Genomic DNA, 21,184 nt, shown 5'->3' with positions numbered 1-21,184 from the left:
TATCTAGACCATCCCTGACAGGTGTTTGTCCAACCTGCTCTTAAAAATCTCCAATGATGGAGACTCCACAACCTCCCTAGGACATTTATTCCAGTGCTTAACCACCCTGACAGTTAGGAAGTTTTTCCTAATGTCCAACCTAAACCTCCGTTGTTGCGATTTCATTGGTTACCCTGAAATTTGCCTAGTCTCATTCCTAGGCCAATTTAATTCCAGGCACCAAACGCTCCTGCTCCCTGGTCCTATCCTGCATTGCCCAGCTCAGTGACAGCGGCACCGCTCACATTTTTCTGACCAGAGCACGCAGGGATCTAGTTCCCACCAAAGGAACAAATGAAGAATTGCAGCAGATCCGTAGGGCACACACACAAACCACCATTTTCCAGATTCAGTGTGCTGGAAGGGAGCTCCCACTTCCACTCCCAGGGGCGGTTTGGCAAACCGCCAACGCGTGGCTCTAATTCAGAATGTAATCTGGGCTCTCCTGCTGGGTAATAGCCGGGATAAATCAGAAATAGTTGCTAATTACACTCTCAAAGCTATTCATTAAATGCTGCACTCTGAGAGGCGCGCACAGCAAACTGTAACAATGCCCAAGCCCGGAGAGATGCGGTCTCCTCGCTCCTAGAGAAGAGACCCCACTCAGCCTCTCCTCCTACTGCCCTCCCAGGAGACCCTGGGGCACAGCCTGAGTCCACAGCCAGCTTCTCACGATCAGCTTCCACACCAGGGCAAAGGGCCCCCTCTGGACTGAGCCCCCTACCCCGCCCAAGCCAGCCACTCCTGGAAACATAAGCTGCTCCTCTTGTAATTTAGAGTTTCCATAGTAACTTGCAGAAACATAATTGCTCAGTGTCCTTATTTCCATTTAAAGAGACGCCTGCTGGTCTATTAGATCTTTCCTATTTGTCTTTTTACTTCTCAAGAGCCAGCCAGCGGGCTGCTCAGTTTTGTGCAAAAGTGATCAACTCTTATGTGTCTGTGTGTATTAAAACCTTGTGCTCTAGATGCCCAGAGCATAATTAAAGATGCACAAAATGAACACCTGTGCATGCAGCCACCACCAGTCCTCAGCTCACACCCCCCTCAGTTGCCTGAGCGTAGTTGCACTTTGCAGCATACCCAGGAGGTTAACAAATTTGACCTCTGATGGAGCAAGGTGGGGATGGGAGGGTAGAAGGAGTGATTTGCAAATTCAAAGTCAAGGACCCCAAGGGTGACCAGATGTCCCAATTTTATAGGGACAGTCCCAATTTTTGGGTCTTTTTCTTATATAGGGTCCTATTACCCCCCACTCCCTGTCCCGATTTTTCACACTTGCTGTCTGGTTGCCCTAAGGACCCCTCATAGAAATGCCCTGATAATCACTGTCTCTTGTGCACATCAGGATGTCTCCTGTTCAAGTGCATCTGCTGATCTCCATATGTATTGTGTGAAGCAGAGGCTCTCAGGAACCATCTCTTCTGGAGATTCCCCCAGGGCAACAAAGCTCTGCCCAGACCATTATTCTGTCCTGTGCCTTAATGGCCCGTCTGAACCTTTAGGGCACAGGAATAGCCAGACAAATCCTGCATTCCAGGTATTCCTATAGTCCTGGACATCTTGTGAAAGCTTAAATTCTGTGCCTTTGCACCTGGCCTAGGAATATCAATCACTCTGAATAAAGCTACAGTAATTGCCTTCAGGAGGACTGGAAAGCCACATTCATTATTCAATGGCACATACATTGGTCCCTATGCCAAAGCAGGACTTGATTCCACAGTTTGATGATCAGTATTTCAGCCATGCAAAGCTAGAGAGCAGACTGAATAAGATTTGGGGAAATCCCCACTCCCTTCCCAGATACAAGCAGAAAGAATATTTGGCAGTAAAACAAACCTGCCACATTTAAATGCAGTCTGACTGTTTTTGCAGGTTTAGTTTTTAACACAAATGCATAAAGCACTATAGGTGTAGAGGGCTTTATAAACACTCAGGGCAACCAGTTGGGAGGATGCTTTTAGTCTAAAGTAGACATCAAAAAACGGTGAAGCATGCATCAAAGTGGAAGCAGCCACAGCCGAGACGACGTTAGGGAGGGAGGACTAAGAAACAACGTTTGGACTAGGATGTTGGGAAAGTGGGATGGGGGCTTGCTCACAGGAGCAGGGAGGCTAGTCCTAGCAATGGGGAAGGACAGGAAAAGGCGTCAAAATGCTTGAGTAAGGGAAGGAGGCAAAGGGAGTGAGACATGGACAGAGCATGGGCAGGAAGTAGAACATGAGAACCAGTGCAAATCAGCATGCTTGAAAGGTGAGCTGCATCCTAGGGCTACTCCAATTACTCTGCCCTTCCCAGAACAAAAGACTGTTGAGCTGGCAGGGGCCTTGCAACCTCCCAAGGAAGGGGGGAATCCAGGTGTCTGATGCTTGTTAGAAAGAAGCCAAAGCACAAAATTAAGAAAAACAAACCTGCTGAAGGCTGAAGAGGACTCAGCAGAACAGATTTAAAGTGGTTAGCCCCATCAGGCAGTCCTTCAACTCCTCTGACTCTGGAAGGATCAGTTTCCCCTTTCATCACCATGACACGTGGTAACCCCTGGTTCTATCTCACCACCCTGCAATATTTGGCATCTATTTAATGTCCCCAACTTTGAAAGGGTCACATAGTGCATGGACCATCCAACTCACCTGGTGGGGAGTTCTAACCCTATCACATCAGTGATGGGTAAACTAAGGATGTAAACCGGGACATGGTGACCTGGCTGTCAAAACTCTACGTTAAGCAGCCCAGGTAACTAAAGATAATAGCTTCCAGAAAGCCATCACATACAGACCATATCAACTAAATGCAGCTCAAGTTGCTCTTTCCTGGTTCAGTATTTCCATAGATTCATAGCTTCCAAGGCTAGAAGAGATCATAGATGACCTATTGAGGTCCTATGATCCTCCAAAACCAGCTTCTCTTTCCAACATAAGCTGCTGCCCATGTAATATAGGGTTTCCATAAACCTCACCTCAAGTGCGGTCCCTTCCAGTCCTACACTTTTGTAATTCTGTGACTGTGATCTAGTCTGACCTCCTGTATAGCACAGGCTAGAGAACTTCCCCACACTACTCCCTAGAGCAGAGCTTTGAGAAAAACATCCAGTCTTGATTTAAAAATTGCCAGTGATGGAGAATCCGCCATGACCCTTGATAAATTGTCAAAAGGTTAATTACTCTCATTGTTAAACATTTACACCTTATTTTTGGTCTGAATTTGTCAAGCTTCAATTTCCAGCCAAGGGATTAGGTTAGACTCTTCTGTGCTAGATTGAAAAACCCATCATCAAATATTTGTTCCCTATATACAGGGGAGTCGCATCTTATGTGGGGGTTAGGCTCTGAAGTCAGCACATACGGCGAAAATCGTGTATAGTCAAATGCTCATTGAGTGGAATGGCGGGCAGAATTGCTCACACTACAGGTACAGTATTTAAATTGTTATTTTTCTCTTGTCGAGCGTGTCGTTAAAATCGCGTAAGTTAAATACACCTATGATGCAACTCCACTGTAGGCACTTATAGACTGTCATCACATCATCTCTTGAGTCTATTTAGCTTAACACAGATAAGGTTAAGCTAAATAGACTCAAGGAGTTCAGTCTCTCTCTGTAAGGCAGATTTTCTAAGCCTTTAATCATTCTTAAGGCTCTTCTCCAGTTGATCAACATCCTTCTTGAATTGTTTGCAGCAGAACTGGACATACTATTCCAGCAATTGTCTTCCAAGGGGCAAATACAGAGGTGAAACAAACAGGAATCTGGTGTAGGAACAGAGAGGTTATGCATCCAAGGATCATGTTAGCCCTTTTGGCTACAGAGTCACACTGGGAGCTCATGTTTAGTTGATTAACCACCATGACCCCCACATCTTTTTCAGTCACTGCTTCGCAGGCGAGAGTCCCCCATCCTGTAACTATGGCCTATGTTCTTTGTTCCTAGATGTACACATTTACATTTGACTGTGCTAAAACACATTGTTTGCTTGCACCCAGCTTACCAAGTGATCCAGATCACCCTATTGGTGACGGGGCCTCTTCATTACTTACTACTCCCCTAATTTTTGTCTCATCTGCAAACTTATGTTTTCTTCTAGGTCAGTGGCAAAAATGTTAAATAGGGAAGAGCCAAGTACAGAGCCCTGCAGAACCCAACCAGGAACACACCTGCTTGATGACTCCCCATTTACCATTATATTTTGAGACCTATCGATTTGCCAGCATTTAATCCAATTAATGTGTGCCATGTTAATTATATCATTCTATTTGTTAATCAAAATGTTATGAGGTACCAACTCAAACATCGTTTGATAGTTCAAATATATAATATCAACACTATTACACTTATCATCCAAATTTGTCAGCTCAACAAAAGATATTAAATTAGTTTGACAGGATCGATTTCCCATAAACCCAAGTTGCTTGGCAATAATTATCCTATCCTTTAATTCTCTATTAATCAGGTCCTGTATCAGCTGCCCCATTGTCTTGGCCAGGATCAATGTTAGGCTGACAGGCCAATAGTTACCCAGGTCATCCCATTTGCCCTTTAATATTTTCACATTTTCAAACAAAAGCTAGTTAAAAGCTAATTAGAAAATTAAAAACACACACGCCAGAAGAGTGATTCCTGCTGAAAAGCCAAGCGCAATGCAATCTTTTGAGAGATTAAGCCTTAGACATTAAAAAGTAGCAAAACAGCAAATGTTAATACAAAGATGTGTGGCTATCCTCCACCAGGTTTGTTCCATTGACAGATGCACACGCAGCCTGTTCTAGAGCCCCTGTGCCAAACACCCTCAGCTGTAAACAATTCCACATTTTAGCATCACGAGATTCCAGTTACATCGAGAAGAGTCGGGATGGACGGGTTCTAGTTTGGGCATGCTGAGGGGGACATGCCATTACACAGAATCCTAATCATTTCACTAAAGCAGAGATTGTGCACAACCTTTACTTGCTAGTGACCACTGACATGACCTAGGACAGACTCAATCTTGCGCCACTTTAACATCATTTGTGAAATAAGCATGTATACAATGCTGATCCCAAGATGGTTTGTGTCTTTGTGCCTATTAACACTTATCTAAATAACTAATTCAGTAATAAAACAAATCATCAAGTGTTGCTAGGGTAAAACTCTTCCGACGATCGTGCATGTGGCACGCACACCTGATTGGAATCGATAGGCGCAAGCACTCGAAGAACTTGAATACGGCATGCAGTTTTGATCACCCTATCTCACAAGATAATTGGAAAAAGCACAAAGAATGGCACCAAAAATGAGGGGTGTGGAACAGCTTCCATACAAGGAGCAATTAAAAAGACTGGGACTGTTCAGCTTAGAAAAGAGATGAACAAGAGCCATAGGTGCCAGCTTCCTCCAGGTCCAGGGAGTGCTCAACCCCCTGCTATGCCCCAGGCCCCACCCCCACAGAGTCTGCACTTATGCTAAGGGTGGGGGGGAAGGGGTATGAGAGGTCTACGAAATAATGAATGGTATGGAGACTTATTTACTCCTTCACATAACACAAGAACTGGGGATCACCTTATGAAACTGATAGTCAGCAGCATTAAGAAAACCAAGCAAGCAGTTCTTCACACACCGCACAGACAACCTATGGAACTTGTTGCCATGGGATGTTATGAAGCCCACAACTACAGCTGGGTTCAGAAGAGAATTAGATAAGTTCCTGAAGGATAGGTCCATCAACAGCTATTAGCCAAGAGAAGCCACCCCATGTTCCTGGTGTCCCTACATTTTTGACTGCCAGAAATTGGGACTGGACAACAGGGGATGGACCACTCAATAAATTGACTGGTTCTGTTCATTGCCTCTGAAGTATCTGGCACGGGCCACTGCCAGAGACCAGATACTGAATTAGATGGACCATTGGTCTGGCTTAATATTGCTGTTATGTACTTCAGATAACTCACAAGAAGTGTATTGATTTGTGACTTCTCCAAGATCACTGGAAAGTAGTGACTACTGCAAAACTGAGTTGTTTATGAGATGAGCAGAGGATGAAGAATGATTTTATGGCTGAACAATTTGGACTGGTTATTTGGTCACTCCTATACTGTCAGAAGAAAGTTTCTGTGACAGAACAGAAGGAAATGTTGTAAACTGAGTGAAAACAAGTCAATTTGCCAAATCAGTGTTGAAAGGTCTATCTAAAAAGCTACACATACCATGCAAACAAACACCATGCATACAGGTACCATGAAAGCTACACATACCATGTATGGACAATGTGCTCTTTTGTTAGCTTGTTGAGAAATACAAATATCATTTAGACATTCAAAATTCAGCTGTAGATAGTCTCATGAAAAATGTATGGTTAAGACACTTATCCCTCCCTTATCTAAACACAAGAGGCAGCATCAATGGAAGGATGAATCCGAATCTATCATGAACACCAAAAAGTTAAGGAATACAGGATGCAAACGTTCTCTAGCCTTCGTTGCAGCTAAGTGTTTCATGTTGTACAGTTGTGCTATAAAGATACATTTTATATCTGCTCAGTTATTTATTTTTTGTACAAGATTTAAACAGCAAATTTTCTTTAAATAATAAAATTAGACATTTGTGAGTGTCTCCTTGTCAGACTGATTTTAAAGTTACAGAAGGGTGAGGGAAGGCAGACGTATACGAGATAGATGTACACACGGAATTGCAAGTTTTGTTGTTACTATTGTTCCAGATTAAGTTTAAGATCACGTGGATAACCAAACTGAAACCATGACAATGTCAGGTGTAAAGACAGGAAAATAGCTTTAATTCTGAAGATTTTCCAGGAGGAGCTATGTTTTCCCATGTTCATTGGCCAAAAAACAATTAAAATAAGGAGTGTCAGTGATTTCAGACTGGAGGGACTGAATTCTACTGCCTACGAAAGACTTTACATATTCATATAGTTCTCCCACAGCAATATTTTCTCTTGCCAAGTGTCTGAAATCCTTTCAAATGATCCCAGACTGGAAGCTTATATGTGGGTCAAGACCCACAGCTGAAGTCCTTAGCACATTTGTGTGGCTATAAAAATATTTAAGAATTTAAGTATTGGAATTTTGAATTTGCAATAATTCAGGATAATCACCCCTAATTAGGGCCTTCGGGTGCTACCATTACATAAAGATTAAATTATGTTAAGGCAGATGTCCACTGAGGGGTTATGCCTCATTTATAGCCTTCAACTATTCACTATGCTTAGAACTCAGAAGTAACTAAAATCTACTGTACTTGTTGAGCAGATTTTAATTTGTTAGAACATCAGTGCTTGGCAATGTGTTTTAACAGGTTTCAACCTTGTATGAATATACTGTGGTTAAAGATACAGACACAGAAAATTAAGAGGGAAACTTTAGGAATACATTCTAACAAATTTTCATTTCTTGCCTGCTCAGACAAAAATCATATCAATATATATTTAACACAGATTTTAAATGTTTTAAACATTATCCAAGAGAAATGCACAGAACATATTGCTCTTAGTCTGTTGTATGTAAAACTACAATTGCGACTTCATGCATGTTGTCTGGAACTACCAGGTTATTCAAGAGTTCTGGATTAAAGCCACTGCAGATATACAAGTTTCTTCATGCATGGTTTGCATTATTAATCTGTTCCAATTTAGTTTAGAAAGATACACAAGTCACGTATATTGCAAATGCCTTATCAGTAGACAGGAATTGAATTATTCCCTACTGGAGGGAGGAATCTAATCCATAAATAGAAAAAATAAAGACTTTTGATGCTTCTTTACCACTGGAAAATGGGGTTTATTGTACAAGAGACACTGGGGCTTTGAGAAAAATATGCTCGTCTTACTTCACGTTTTATTTGCCCAGGGTCACAGTCCTGTGAATGTCAGGTTTCTGCTGCCTGAATGCTTTGGGAGGGGCCGAGAAGTGGTCTGTTTTCAAAGTGTTTAATCAGTTTCAAAACTGTTTCTAATGAGCTCTTTTACAGCTTTGTTGCTGTTTCATGCAGTTTGATTTCTTTATTCATAGAAGTCAGGAGTAGCAGAGTGCTGTATCCTATTGATTTCAGTTAGGAGTAAGGAATGCTGAAGGTGGCTCAGAAACAGCACCTCCAAATTACAATTAAAAATCACAAATTCACACTTTACTCATATTTTCAGGATACTGCAGATTTAACTATGACAACACGATTTGATTTATGACTTTTGAGTGCTAGATCATGTGAAAATGCTCCAACAGATGAAGCAGGACACAGGTCAGTTAAAAAGCCAAAATAGGTAATCTTTGAAATAAAAAAGTTTATTTGAAGACTTGTAAAATAGCTCCTTGAAAGACCAACATTTCCAGAACACCAAGATACAATAATGCATTTTTCCATTATGTTAGAATACAAAAATCACAATCCTTCAACTCTCTAGGCAAGGAATGAATTTATGGATTAACAAACGCTACACTTCAAACACCAAGAAAGTGAGTGGGCTTGAAAGTCAGACTAATTAGTAGCGTGTAAGTTAGGACATCACAACCCCTGTGGCACACTTGTCATCACTAAGCAATAATGCAGGTTAGGTAAGAGCTTAGTGTCAAAACAATGAACCTATAAACTTTAAGGAGCTCAGACAACGAAATAATATGCTAATTGCATTTCTTGCTACATCCCACTGATGGGGTCCCAAAGCCTTTTTAGGCTTCTGTTTCAGAACAAACAAAAGAAAAAACTTTAGAACTTACAAATGTCAGTTCAGTTTTAACACCCTTTATTCACTTTAAATTTACATAATCTGTGCAAGAGACATGTGCAATGGAAGGACAAAGAACAAAATGTAGAAATGGACAGCACTGTTACAGAGATCCAAGTATTACTTCACTATACAACAGCATGCTGTTATACTGCTTTCCGATGGTATTCGGGAGGGGCTACTTCATAGTCACTGGCACTAAACAACGTGGAAGCATTCTTCGCTAAATACCTGTGAAAGAAACACATGCAGAAATTAAAATACCCTGTTGCTCAGGTCATTATCTCACGATTTAAGTTTTAGTGTACATAAACTTATTTCACTGCTTGGAACTGGATTCCAGTATCTGCTGTTGAAAATCTGACCTTAGTCTTTGAACAGCCCAGAGAAATATTGAGTTTAATTCTTAACAGGCATCAGACGTTGTACTAATGAAATCCTACAGAGTGCCTCACTCGGAATTCCAAGCAGTGAAATACTGTCAGACAAATTTGACTATAGCCAAGTGTTGCCACAAGACCTCCAACTGGTTGAAATACAATATGAAATATGAGGTTCAGCTTCCTAGCAAATGTTAGGCCTTTCTTGATGTCTGCCAGTCATTCAGCAGGCAGGTAAAAAGTAGCCTACTGTTTTGTACAAACAAACGTGGTTCTTAACAGGTGCTAGGTGAAGCTTTATAACTAGGGCCCTACCAAATTCACAGCTGTGAAAAACACATGGACCGTGAAATCTGGTCTCCCCCTGTGAAATCTGGGTCTTGTGTGCTTTTAACCCCACACAATACAGGTTTCATGGGGGAGACCAGTGTCTCAAATTGGGGGTCCTGACCCAAAAGGGAGTTGTGGGGGGAGGGGGAAGGTCGCAAGGTTATTTTAGGGGGGGTTGTAGTATTGCCACTCTTACTTCTGGGCTGCCTTGAGAGCTGGGCGGCCAGAGAGCAGAGGCTGTTGGTCAAATGCCCAGCTCTGAAGGCAGCACAGACACCAGCAGTAGTGCAGAACTAAGGGTGGCAATACTATACCATCCCATCCTTCCTTCTGCACTGCTGCTAGTGGCAGCGGTGCTGCCTTCAGAGCTGGGCTCCAGCCAGCTGTCACCGCTCTCCAGCTCTGACGGCGGCAGCGCCGCCACTAGCAGCAGTGCAGAAGGAAGGGTAGCAGTACCACAAACCCCCCTACAATAACCTTGTGACTCCCCCACAACTCCTTTTGGGGTCAGGATCCCTACAAATTACAACGCCATGACATTTCAGATTTAAATAGCTGAAATCATGAAATTTACAATTTAAAAAAATCTTATGACCATGAAATTGACCAAAATGGACCATGACTTTGGTAGGGCCCTATTTATAACCAGGGCTAGTAGAAGAGTGGCCAGTAAATGACATTCTGCAAACCGAGTGCTGCACAGTGATACTCAGACCTTCTTTGTAGGGCAGAATCAGGTTTCCTCCCTAACCACAAGCTTTTACATTTCAAATGGGGATATTCTTAGGGTTCTATAAGGCCTCCTGTGAGAATCACTAATTTAATCACCTACTGCACTTCATTTATTAACACATTTTCAAACATTATGGATTAGCTACCAATGGCTTTTACATTAGTCTGTCTTTCACCTATGAAATTAAGTCTGTTTTCCATTTTTCACAATAGTGTTAAAGAAATAATTGCTTTATTGAAGGAATAAAGACAAAGCAACAGAATGTGGTAGTAAAAGGACACTATGCACACACACACACACACACACACACACACACACAAAAGCGGGTAGTTAGCACAGAGAAAATGATGGTATGCCTCTGGAGTATTAATGCACAAGGCCAAGCAATTTCAAACATTAAGTATTTAAATTGCCTACAAGACTGACACTGCCTGACATTTCCCTCCAATACTGGAAAGTATGACAATCATCCCCAGTGCATTTACTGGGGATTATAAGCATAGAGGTGACACCAATGACAACTGAAGAATTAACCATGTATCTAGAGTTCTAAAGCATAAACCATAACTAGAGGAAGTCCTCTTAAAGTTGAGAAGTGCAGAGGATTCTTTCATACATTAAAAAACTTAAAATCAGATTATACATTTCTAAAATGTAGAGGACTGATTCTTTAGCGTAGTCAATTCCTCCTCTAACAGAACATGAACTTCCAGCTCCATTACAGCAGATCAACATTCCACTTTTAGATTTCACATTTAAGTCCTATAGTAAGATAGGTGCTTTTTAAAGTTTTACTCTAACTTAAGAGCTTAAGTGCCTCAAAGTGATATTGAACAAATGGGACCTAGTTGCAAACCCAGTCTGTCGCCTTGCACATATTTCAGGAAAGGCAGATCAACGAGTTCTAAAACCTATCAAGAAACAAATGGCTTAAGCTTGGCCTTTCGATGAGCTGAAAGACAGTCTCACAGCTCAGCTACTTGACTGGGATTAACTCCCAACTCTGCCACAGACTGAGGCCTTGGCTACACTTACAAATTTGCAGCGCTGCAGCAGGGTGTGAAAACACACCCTCTGCAGCGCTGCAAATTGCGGCGCTACAAAGCGCCAGTGTGGTCAAAGCCCCAGCGCTGGGAGCCGCGCTCCCAGCGCTGTCCGTTATTCCCCACAGGGAGGTGGAGTACGGACAGCGCTGGGAGAGTTTTCTCCCAGCGCTGGCGCTTTGACTACACTTAGCGCTTCAAAGCGCTGCCGCGGCAGCGCTTTGAAGTTTAAGTGTAGCCATAGCCTGAGAGACTTTGGATGAGTCATTTAACATATTTTGGCCTCTACTCCCCGTCTGTAAAAGGGGGATAATGCTCCTCCCCCCACCTTTGTCTTGACTGTCTACTTGGATAAGCTCTTCAGGGCAGGGACTGGCTCTTATTGCATGTATGTAGAATTGGGTGCCAATCTTGACAGGGGCTTCTACACACTTGATTAAAATATAACGATGCAAAAAAAGGAAAGATGTTTTTCATTAAGGCAATAGAGGACAGTTTTTGAAACTCCTGATGGAATTGCTCTGATTTAGCAGTTTGCAGCAACACATGCAAGAACAAAAATGGATCTTTTTCCTACCCAAATGGTTTGTTTCATTTTTCCTTTTAAACTGCAGTGTACTTCAGATAAGACATGCCAAACCCACGGGGAAAGAAAAAAACCCAAATGCTGAAATTGGGCTTGTTTTTGGCTTAATTGGCTTGTGAGTTGATTGTTGGCTAGTTTTTTTTTGCTTATAGCGTGTTGCTTTTTTCTTTGGATTGGCTCCCAGCAAGCAGGGGCAGGCGCACGTGTGCGCGTGCATGCACCAGGGGTGCACAGCAGAGGCCCACCACAGTTCCAGACTGCATGGGCGGGGGGGAGAAATCTAGTCAGAGTGTTGGAGTTCTTAGGGATTGGCTTGATTTTTGGCTTATTGTGAAAGTCAGGGTGCTTATTTACCATGTGAAAGTTGGCAACTGTGCTTCAGATGTCAAAGAACTTTACTGAATGTTAGTAATGACAGAAAAATTCAACTGCAAACCCCCACGCATTTCACCTCTGTTATGTGCCTTCAATGGAAATACACACTTCTCTATAATCAGGAACAATTTTGTAGTATGCCAAGACATAAAGAGTGCCAAAGCAATTTCTAGTACAAGACCTCTCGTACCAACTCTGTTGCTACAAAGGGATGACTAACTGCAATATTAACCAGGCAACCTTTTTTCAATTTGTTTAGTTAATGCAGAAAAATTTAAGCTGCTTTAGGTAAATCTAGGTCCTGAAACTTGAAATCTTTAACAAGTTACTCTTCAGTAAAATGCACAATAGGTTGTAATACTAACTATGCAGAACTGACCACCACCACAAAACTGCAAGAAAGGCTGTCGAGACCAAAGTGCTTGCTCTGGATTAGTGTTGCAGATTAACTGACATGTACTGTCAATATCAAAATACTGTCATAAAAAAATTAGAATAAAAAGCATTAGGTCACAGTTGTATAAACACACACATGCTTAACATTAAGCATATAAATAAGTGTTCGCAGGATCAGGGTTTTAGTGTTTTTAAAAAACCTTCAACACACAAACATGAAATGCTGAACTTACTTCAAGAAATCATGCAAGTAGTTTAATAACAAAGCCAGGCTCTTCTCATCAAGAGGGGTGTAGGCAAGCATAGCTCCAATTCGTACTGTTTTAAGAAAAGCATATATTTGACATTGTTTTCCATGACAACCTTAACCATACATGAATATAAGTCCGAGATCCGTAGGACATGATCACTAACTTCAGACTCCCATTCTTACCTACGCAAGCTTGTCTAAACAACTACATTTTAAAAACTTCCATTCTGAGCAGGTGATTTGTGGTTTTGAACATTTCATGTAAATGACTCAAGGATAGAACTGAGTAGTTTGTTTAGACATTCAGTGTCTTATTCCAGTTATTAACAGGACAGCAAAGCAGCCAGAGCAATATAACTATTTGTCCCCTTTTATGGTAGAATCAAGATGCCAAACTTACCAAATAATCGTAGTAGGTGTGGTGCACCATAGACTTGTGACATGGGCGCATCGGGATGATCTGCTAAGATTTCAGCATACTGTGGCCTCTCAAATTTGTACAACAGTTGAGTCCCCAACATGACATTGAAGTACTCTTTTATTCCAGCCACAACTTCATTAACAGCATATTCTCTGGCACACAGAAAGGAAATGTAAACTATTAAACATTTAAATAAAACCAAAAGCAAACACCAGGGCTGTGGTTTTCTGGGGTAGTCGTGCACTTGACTTTTAGAACTCTGAAGAGCCAATATTCATGAGAGATGGCCCAGAGAAACACATGCACAGTTCTAGTGGTTCTGCTTTTTAAACATGGGGTTTTCTGGCTCTACATGAAGACATGCTTCAAGCCAATTTAGTTCTAAGAAAAAGTGACTAAAAGCAAACTTTCTGCCTGCCCACCTGCACGTGATACTTATCCAAACATGTCTAAAGCGGCACGTTCAAAGCAAGATGAAAAGGCAATTTCTTAAAAAGTCTTGGAAGATACACTTGTCAGTTCTATGCCACACACCTCACAGGCACCAACTTCTGCTCCCGCTGGTGGGTGATTGACCCCCCCCCTCCCCCGGCCTCACCTCCTCTCTGCCACTATTTCAACTCCTTCCCCAAAATGTTGGGGTTACTGCTTTTAACTTTAGATTTCTGTAATATCAGCAAAGACCATAAGCCTTTCACATCGAACAGATAACATTTAACATCTGGGGAAAGCGCTGTGCTCTGCATAGGAGTAAGGATAGAAAAAAGATGTACCATCTGGAGAAAAAATTTCTCTTCCACTCATTGTTTTTTATTTCCACAGGGTTCATTCACCATATCAAATCCATTAAACCAAGCTATTCTCCAGACATTTTGCAAGAAGTCTGATATAATACCCAAACAAGATGTTAGGACATATCAGGAACAGGATGCCATGATATAAATCAGTGTTTCATCCTCACCTGGAATACTAGTCACCCAATCTCAAAAACGATATTGTAGAATTAAAGGTGTTTTCAGAAAAGGATAAGGAGAACAATTAGGAACGTGAAAGACTCATCGATGAGATTGAAGGACTGATTGTTTTTTGTGGTTTGCGATTGGGAGCTTCTGTTTTCCCTATTTTATATAGTTCTGTCACATTCCCTCTTATGTCTACTTTCAAAGATAAATAAAGCGGCATTTGATTAAACTGAAAGGTGGCAAATTCAAAGCTGATAAAAGGAAACACTTGTGCAATTTAGTTAGACTGGAATTCATTGCCTCATGATGTAATGGAGGCAAAGGGATTGGACCATTCACTTGGAATACAAGCATACCCAGCATTCTAGCAGTTAATACCAATAAAAAAATATTTCAGGTCTTAAACCAATCTCTATTAGTGATTAGTTTAAGTAAGAACTTCAGAGGGTACATTAGTGCTCATCTGCATGACGCAGGGTTTCTTGTATCTTCCTCTAAACTAAAGCATCCGGTACTGGCCGTTGTGAGAGACAGGATACTAGACTAGATGGACCCCAGGTCTAATCCCCACGTTTCTATTCCCACTGATTTCACATGAGTGTTTATGTCAATGGACATTGGATCACGCCTGGATCTGGGAGGATCCTGTAGGACCCCTTACAAGATGCACAATGAAGACGGTAAGATACTGTGCAGCTTCTTAGAAGGGCTCCTCCCCTGGGCCTCAAAGTGCATGAAAGTGCATTTCAGTTGTGTCCAGCCCTAGAAAAATCCACTAAAAGAACTAAGTTAAAACGATTAAGATTGCACAATTAAGCACTCAGAAGTCCAAAAGTGTAAGCTAGAGTCTTGCAGGAAACTTAAATAGTGTATTGTGTGCACACACACACACACACACACACACACACACACACAGCGGGCAAAGCTAAACAGGGTGTTACAAAGGAGACACTAATCCCCCTTAGTTATACTCAGAGCCACTCCAGCTATAACAATTGATTATACATAGACATGTGAGCCCAATTTTCAAAAGTGTCAACCTAGATCTTGTGCTCCTGTATATGCCAAAATTAGTCCCCTTTATGAACAGCTCTTTTAGCAACTGGACCTTGTGTTACATATACCAATAGAAGGAGAGAGAAACAAGCAGGTACATTTACACTTCAGGCTTCTTTGAAAATTCCAGCCTGACACTTTGGTAGCACGTAAGTTATTTCTTTCTTTATTCAGGTTCAGTTCTTGATATGCACTTCCAGTACTAAACTACCATTTGTATTTTTAACAATTTCTGTGGTTGCTGTGAGATTGGGAGCTGTTTAGATCAAACTGAACTCCAGGTTGTATTTCAGCTTTCATTTTAACTGTAACCGTCAGTCGCCTTCGTTTGGGGATTGGAATGTTCCTTTGGGGCTAGGGACTGGTCACATAGGTGAATGATTATAAATGAGAGTCAGAACCATCAGGCGCAACTGACTTGACTCTACCCAAATCTAAACGGACAGGACTGGAACTCCTTGGTCTAAGCCCATAGCTGGAGAGCTGCAGTTTGACCACCTGACCACAGATGAGAGACTAAGGATGGGTCTGTGAGGGGGAAAGCCATCCACCACCAGATTCCAGAAGACAGATAGAAAGAGGAAGGCAGCAAGGGTTGTCTACCTTGCTTAAGGATGCTGAACAAACCCAAGGCTGACAAGAGTAGGGAGATCAAATCAGGTGGATTGCGTTCAGAGGTTTGCAGTTTTCCAAAGATCTATAACATTCTAGTGCTGTTCCACAGTAAATGTCTGTGGTTAAGAAATTCCTGTGCTAAACTGGGCCCAGGATTGTGGTCCATTTACAAGGAAGTGGTGCCCATCAAGGAAGGACGACTGGGACAGGCTGTAACAGTCAACAGCAGAAAGCCATTTTAATGGCTAAGACATGCCTTTTAAAATGCCATTACTTACTTATTATCAGTGTTTCCTCGTGATTTCTTGTAGCTTGCGTAATCCTCTAAAATTGAGTCAACGTTCTTCTTGGCAGGAAGATAAAAGAGCTATGAAAATCAAAGAATAAATAGATTAACTAATGCAAATAGTCTCACTTGCAGAACGTGTGTGTCTGCATACTGGTTTTAAAGTACTGACAACTACAGCGAGGACCTTTGTAGAAAAATTCTTTTCTACAATGTTCAGCTGGTAAGAGAATTTGTAACTAGGATTTTACATGACCATGAAGGTATTAAATCACAGCTAACCATTCCATCATGTTTGCCCCTTCTCTTTTTGCATGTTGTATGCTTTTCAAAAGTAGTATTTTACTGTTTGACTAAGCAGAGCTCCTCAGAATCTATAATATGCAGCAATGAATTTTAGAACATCAGCAAACAAATCCCTATGTGATCTAGCTGATATAGGTAGGAATTACAGAACTCCTCCCATCCAGGGACAAGATGGAGCACCACAATATCTTTATGCATCAAATCTAACCCACTATTTTAAATTTTATCTTAAATATTCTGCTCTAAATCTAATAGCCGATAGCACAGTCCAGATTCTTCTCTTAGCTCCCTACAGATATCAAGAGCTCATCATTTCTTGATCACCCTCTGCCAAGATCTGCTTGCTGACAGCAGACTTATTTCAGACACCATTGACTATACCTTGTATGTCTGTAAGTTGTAATGCCTGCAGGTGGAATGTCTATCTAAAGAGGGCATCACACAACTGTACCAGAGCACAGAGAAGCAGAGGAGTTGATTAATATTATTCAAATGCATGTGCCATTAAGGATTTTAGTTTCTATGTTTAACACTGTATATAGAAGCCATTATATATACACAAGCCATAATTAAACTGTATATTAATGTACTTGCTTTTAATTTCTGAAACATGAGCTCAAATACAGATTTTTGTCACATCTGTATTCAATGATCCAATTCCTTTCACAAGAGCATTCAAGTATGAGGGGATTCAGAAACTGATGTTCCGAGAACTGGAATAGGTACTGTACTGAACACCACTACTGAAATACATTTGCAGAGTTGCATGGGGAAGTGTCCACAGCCTTATGTCAGATTCAAGTCATGGCTACCGATCTCTTGCTTTTAAAAGATTATCACATTTTTTAAAGGAAGTAGTTGTGGTAGACTCTTATGGGCTTCAAATGGGGGATGGGGAGGATTGCTTGCGTGAAGATTCCAGGGAAAAAAAAAATTATGATCTACAACAATTCATTAAGGTTTTTAATTGAAAAGAGAATTGCATTTTAGTTTATTACAGAAGCAGGACAAGCAGAGTTTAATTTAGCTAAATTAATCTAGCAAGAAGCCTTGTTTTGAATTCAAATCATGCTGGAAAGCAAGAGGAGATAGGAACATATACAACTACACAAGAAAACAATTTTCACAGAGCCTCAGTGCAACTTGGAAAGTTTGTTTTGAAACTACATCATGCTTGCACAAAAACTGACTATGTCAGGACCTAGTTGTAGGCAGCCTAGTGGTTAGCCATGGGCAGTGTGCTGGGTCCCCATGCCAGCCAGGGCTCAGAACCAGAAGATCAGGAACCTAGAGTCAGATACCAGGAATCAAGCAGAGTCAGGAAACCAGGAGACAAGCAGGTATTGCTGGGTGAGCAGTCCGAAGCAGGGTGGAACTCAGTTATACAGAAGACTTGCTGTTCTTCCTTTTGGCTCAAATAGGGGGAGGCAATCCAACAGAGGAGCTCCTGTGTTCCACCAACCGGGCCCAGGCTGGAGCACCCTATCTGAGTGGGGCTTCAAGGAGTCCCAGTTCTAGCTGATGCTGGTAAGCTGTCAGGTGGAGGGCTGGAGTATGAGTCACCCACCAGAAGCCCTGCAGACCCAAGTTCGAGATCCACTCTAGGCTTTGGCATTCTCTCAACGCCTTTCCTATCCTGAAGGTTAATCATAGAAGCATAGGACTGGAAACAGCCCCCAGCACCCATGGAAGAACTAAGTAACTACTAGCCCATTCCTGACAGGTCTTTGTCTAACCTGTTCTTAAAAACCTCCAATGATGGAGATTCCACAACCTCCTTAGGCTTAACTATTCCAGTGCTTAACTAGCCTGACAATTAGGAAGTTTTTCCTAATGTCCAAACTAAACCTCCCTTGCTGCAATTTAAGCCCATTGCTTCTTGTCCTATCCTCGGAGGTTAAGGAGAACAATTCTTCTCCCTCCTCCTTGTAACGACTGTTTAGTCCCCTCTCGGTCTTCTCTTTTCCAGACTAAAGAAACCCAATTTTTTCAATCTTCCCTCATAGGTCATGTTTTCTAGACCTTTAATCATTTTTGTTGCTCTTCTCTGAACTTTCTCCAATTTGTCCACGTCCTTCCTGAAATGTGGCGCCCAGAACTGGACACAATACTCCAGTTGAGGTCTAATCAGTGGAGTAGAGCAGAAGAATTACTTTGTGTCTTGCTTACAACACTCCCGCTAATACATTCCAGAATGATGTTCACTTTTTTGCAACAGTGTTACACTGTTGACTCTAATTTAGCTTGTGGTCCACTATGACCCCCAGATCCCTTTCCGTGGTGCTCCTTCTTAGGCAGTCATTTCCCATTTTGTATGTGTGCAACTGATTGTTCCTTCCTGAGTGGAGTACTTTGCATTTGTACTTATTGAATTTCATCCTATTTACTTCAAACCATTTCTCCAGTTTGTCCAGTTTTGAATTTTAATCCTATCCTCCAAAGCACTTGCAACCCCTCCCAACTTGGTATAATCCAGAAACTTTTTAAGTGTACTCTCTATGCCATTATCTAAACCATTGACGAGGATATGGAACATGTCAATGTCTATATAAAATGTTGCTATGGACCAGCTTTTTCTACCAGCTAAAAGGAGTATGTATCAAAAGGCCAACAAAGAGCCACAGGCAACATGAGTTTAAAAGGGCAAGATGACATTTTAGTTTATGCCTGCCTGGACTTAAGAAAGCTCCAGGGTGTGCTCCTGACAACATGCAACTCTACTGAACATCACAGGTGACCTGTGGGAAGAAACCAGCTAGTACCTACAACACAGTCAACTAAGCCTCGAGGAGACATAATACCAAGTATACCTTGAAAAGCAGACCAACACATTCCCCCAGCTGGAAAGAGCAGAAGTTCCAAACTGTCGGTTGAAGTCAGTATACATGCTTATAGATAAAGGATAATTTTCACAATGTGAGGGTTACCTGTTTTTGCCTGGTGATCAAATCCCAGTCATCAACAAGCCATGGTTTCAGCTCTTCTGGAATTTTTACCTTTACTTCAACTCTGTTCATAAATGTTTCTTCCTGAAGAATCAAGGAAAAATAGTCATCCTACTTTGGTGGTCATACCCTGACAGTCTCAATTTTCCAAAATGTAGCCATTACATAAGTCTATCAAAAGATTCAAGACTGCAGCTGCTATTGTTACCTCAGAATCTTACGAAGTGACAAACAGTTCAACTCTTGCTAGAATTTTACTGTATTTCAGCTGTTAGACAAAGATATCCTTATGGCAGCACTAAGATATGAACCTTACAAAACCAGGTGAGCTTTTGCACTTGGGAGCATTACTTCTCTTTTCTGTTACATTACGTATTCGTTAATTCATGCTAACACCACCACTTTGTTGAACAGGGAAAACAGTCAATACTAACAAATAATCATAAGCCAGTTTAAGTTGTTATATTACTATGCAACTTCACTTCTACTTACAAATGCCTTCACGCCGTGCTGATGGCTCAGTGGCACCTCTGACTCTAGACCCACATGTCTGATGGTCTTTAAATGCTATTCAATAGATCTATTGACACATTAAGTGTTTTCCTCCAACCAAAACAAATTTTTCATTTAAGACTACTTAAATATCAGAACTTATGAAAAGAGATTTTTTTTTAAAATAAAACTGTTGATGTTTGCAGCTGTGGCACTTAAGAACTATTCCATTATCTCTGAAATACTTAAGATGATGCATCAACTAAAGCAGTACTTTGAGATGGAAATAACTAAAACTCGAAGCTCTCACATTTCAGTCTGAAAGCTGCTCACAACTATAGCATGTTAACTCGTGGCATTTTCCTCCATATATACTTCTCTTTTTTACCAAAAGTACAATGATAGCTTGGAATGCTAGGTCTGAAAATTCTGTATTAAACAGGGACAGGAAGCTAACTCAGGTAAATACATTACTCGGAATATTTTCCCCCTGCTTAAATTACTGACATACTTGTCTTGCATTGTGACCAAAAAGATAAGCAGATCAAAGCTGCAGATTTCAAACAGCAACTTTTAAAAAAAACAAAAAACAGTAACCAAAGATTGAAATATAACTATCAAGATAAACCATTGAATCTGTTGCAGCTAAATGGAGAGTTACTACAGAGTTAAAATACATACACTTTCAACTGTGGGATCTACTCGAGCCCTTTTCTTCCTAGGAGGCTGGGGAGTCTCGCTGGTACTGCTGCCTTCCCCAATTCCAGGAGCTACACATACGAAAAACAGCTATTATTTTGTTTGCAGATGCATTTTATATCTGCACTAACAATACTTTTTCTACCGACATTTTCACTAAAGGACTTGTTTGACTATACGCAGGTCTCAAACTGCAGATGAATTCATTGTTTTCAATTAAAAAAATCATTTCCCCTCCTGAAACATCTTCTACATTAATAATGGACACAAAGATTACAGGTTACAACACAATATATGTCCTATTGCAGACCCACTCTCTTACGCCTTTGCATCCCCACTATATTACAGCATCTGAGCCTGCACAATATTCCATTCTGAAAGAGTACCCAACACCTGTGTAATCCAAGAAAGAATGATTCGACTGCAGAACTGTTACATGCAAACATTTGGTGTTGTTTTTAATTTGTAAGCAGTCCTGACCCTGACAGACATTTTCATTTGCATGTTTTTAATGCTTCCACCTGGTTAACAGCCTAAAATCTGAAACGAACGTTACTTCATAAACT

At 41.2% G+C, this 21,184-nt stretch overlaps 1 protein-coding gene across 3 annotated transcripts in view; it reads right to left on the bottom strand.

Annotated features, from left to right (window-relative positions):
* Nucleotides 1-8,287: 8,287 nt before the first annotated feature.
* Nucleotides 8,288-21,184, bottom strand: part of MORF4L1 (mortality factor 4 like 1) — a 38,471-nt gene continuing 25,574 nt past the window's right edge. For 2 of the 3 annotated variants that reach the window (XM_039491821.1, XM_039491822.1), the window contains 6 exons: nucleotides 20,601-20,689; nucleotides 19,410-19,511; nucleotides 16,169-16,257; nucleotides 13,237-13,409; nucleotides 12,820-12,904; nucleotides 8,741-8,974 (listed from right to left, as the gene is read on the bottom strand). In XM_039491821.1, coding sequence (XP_039347755.1) covers nucleotides 8,890-8,974; nucleotides 12,820-12,904; nucleotides 13,237-13,409; nucleotides 16,169-16,257; nucleotides 19,410-19,511; nucleotides 20,601-20,689 — 623 coding nt within the window. In that variant the 3' untranslated portion in view covers nucleotides 8,741-8,889. Of the gene's footprint in view, nucleotides 8,975-12,819; nucleotides 12,905-13,236; nucleotides 13,410-16,168; nucleotides 16,258-19,409; nucleotides 19,512-20,600; nucleotides 20,690-21,184 lie in introns of all 3 variants that reach the window. The other variant, XM_039491820.1, reaches the window with a different exon arrangement.

Source organism: Mauremys reevesii, linkage group 10 (genome assembly GCF_016161935.1).
Source record: "Mauremys reevesii isolate NIE-2019 linkage group 10, ASM1616193v1, whole genome shotgun sequence".
Classification (NCBI taxonomy): domain Eukaryota; kingdom Metazoa; phylum Chordata; order Testudines; family Geoemydidae; genus Mauremys; species Mauremys reevesii.
The sequence above is the reverse complement of the archived record's forward strand: the minus strand, read 5'-3'. Positions and strand labels throughout refer to the sequence as shown.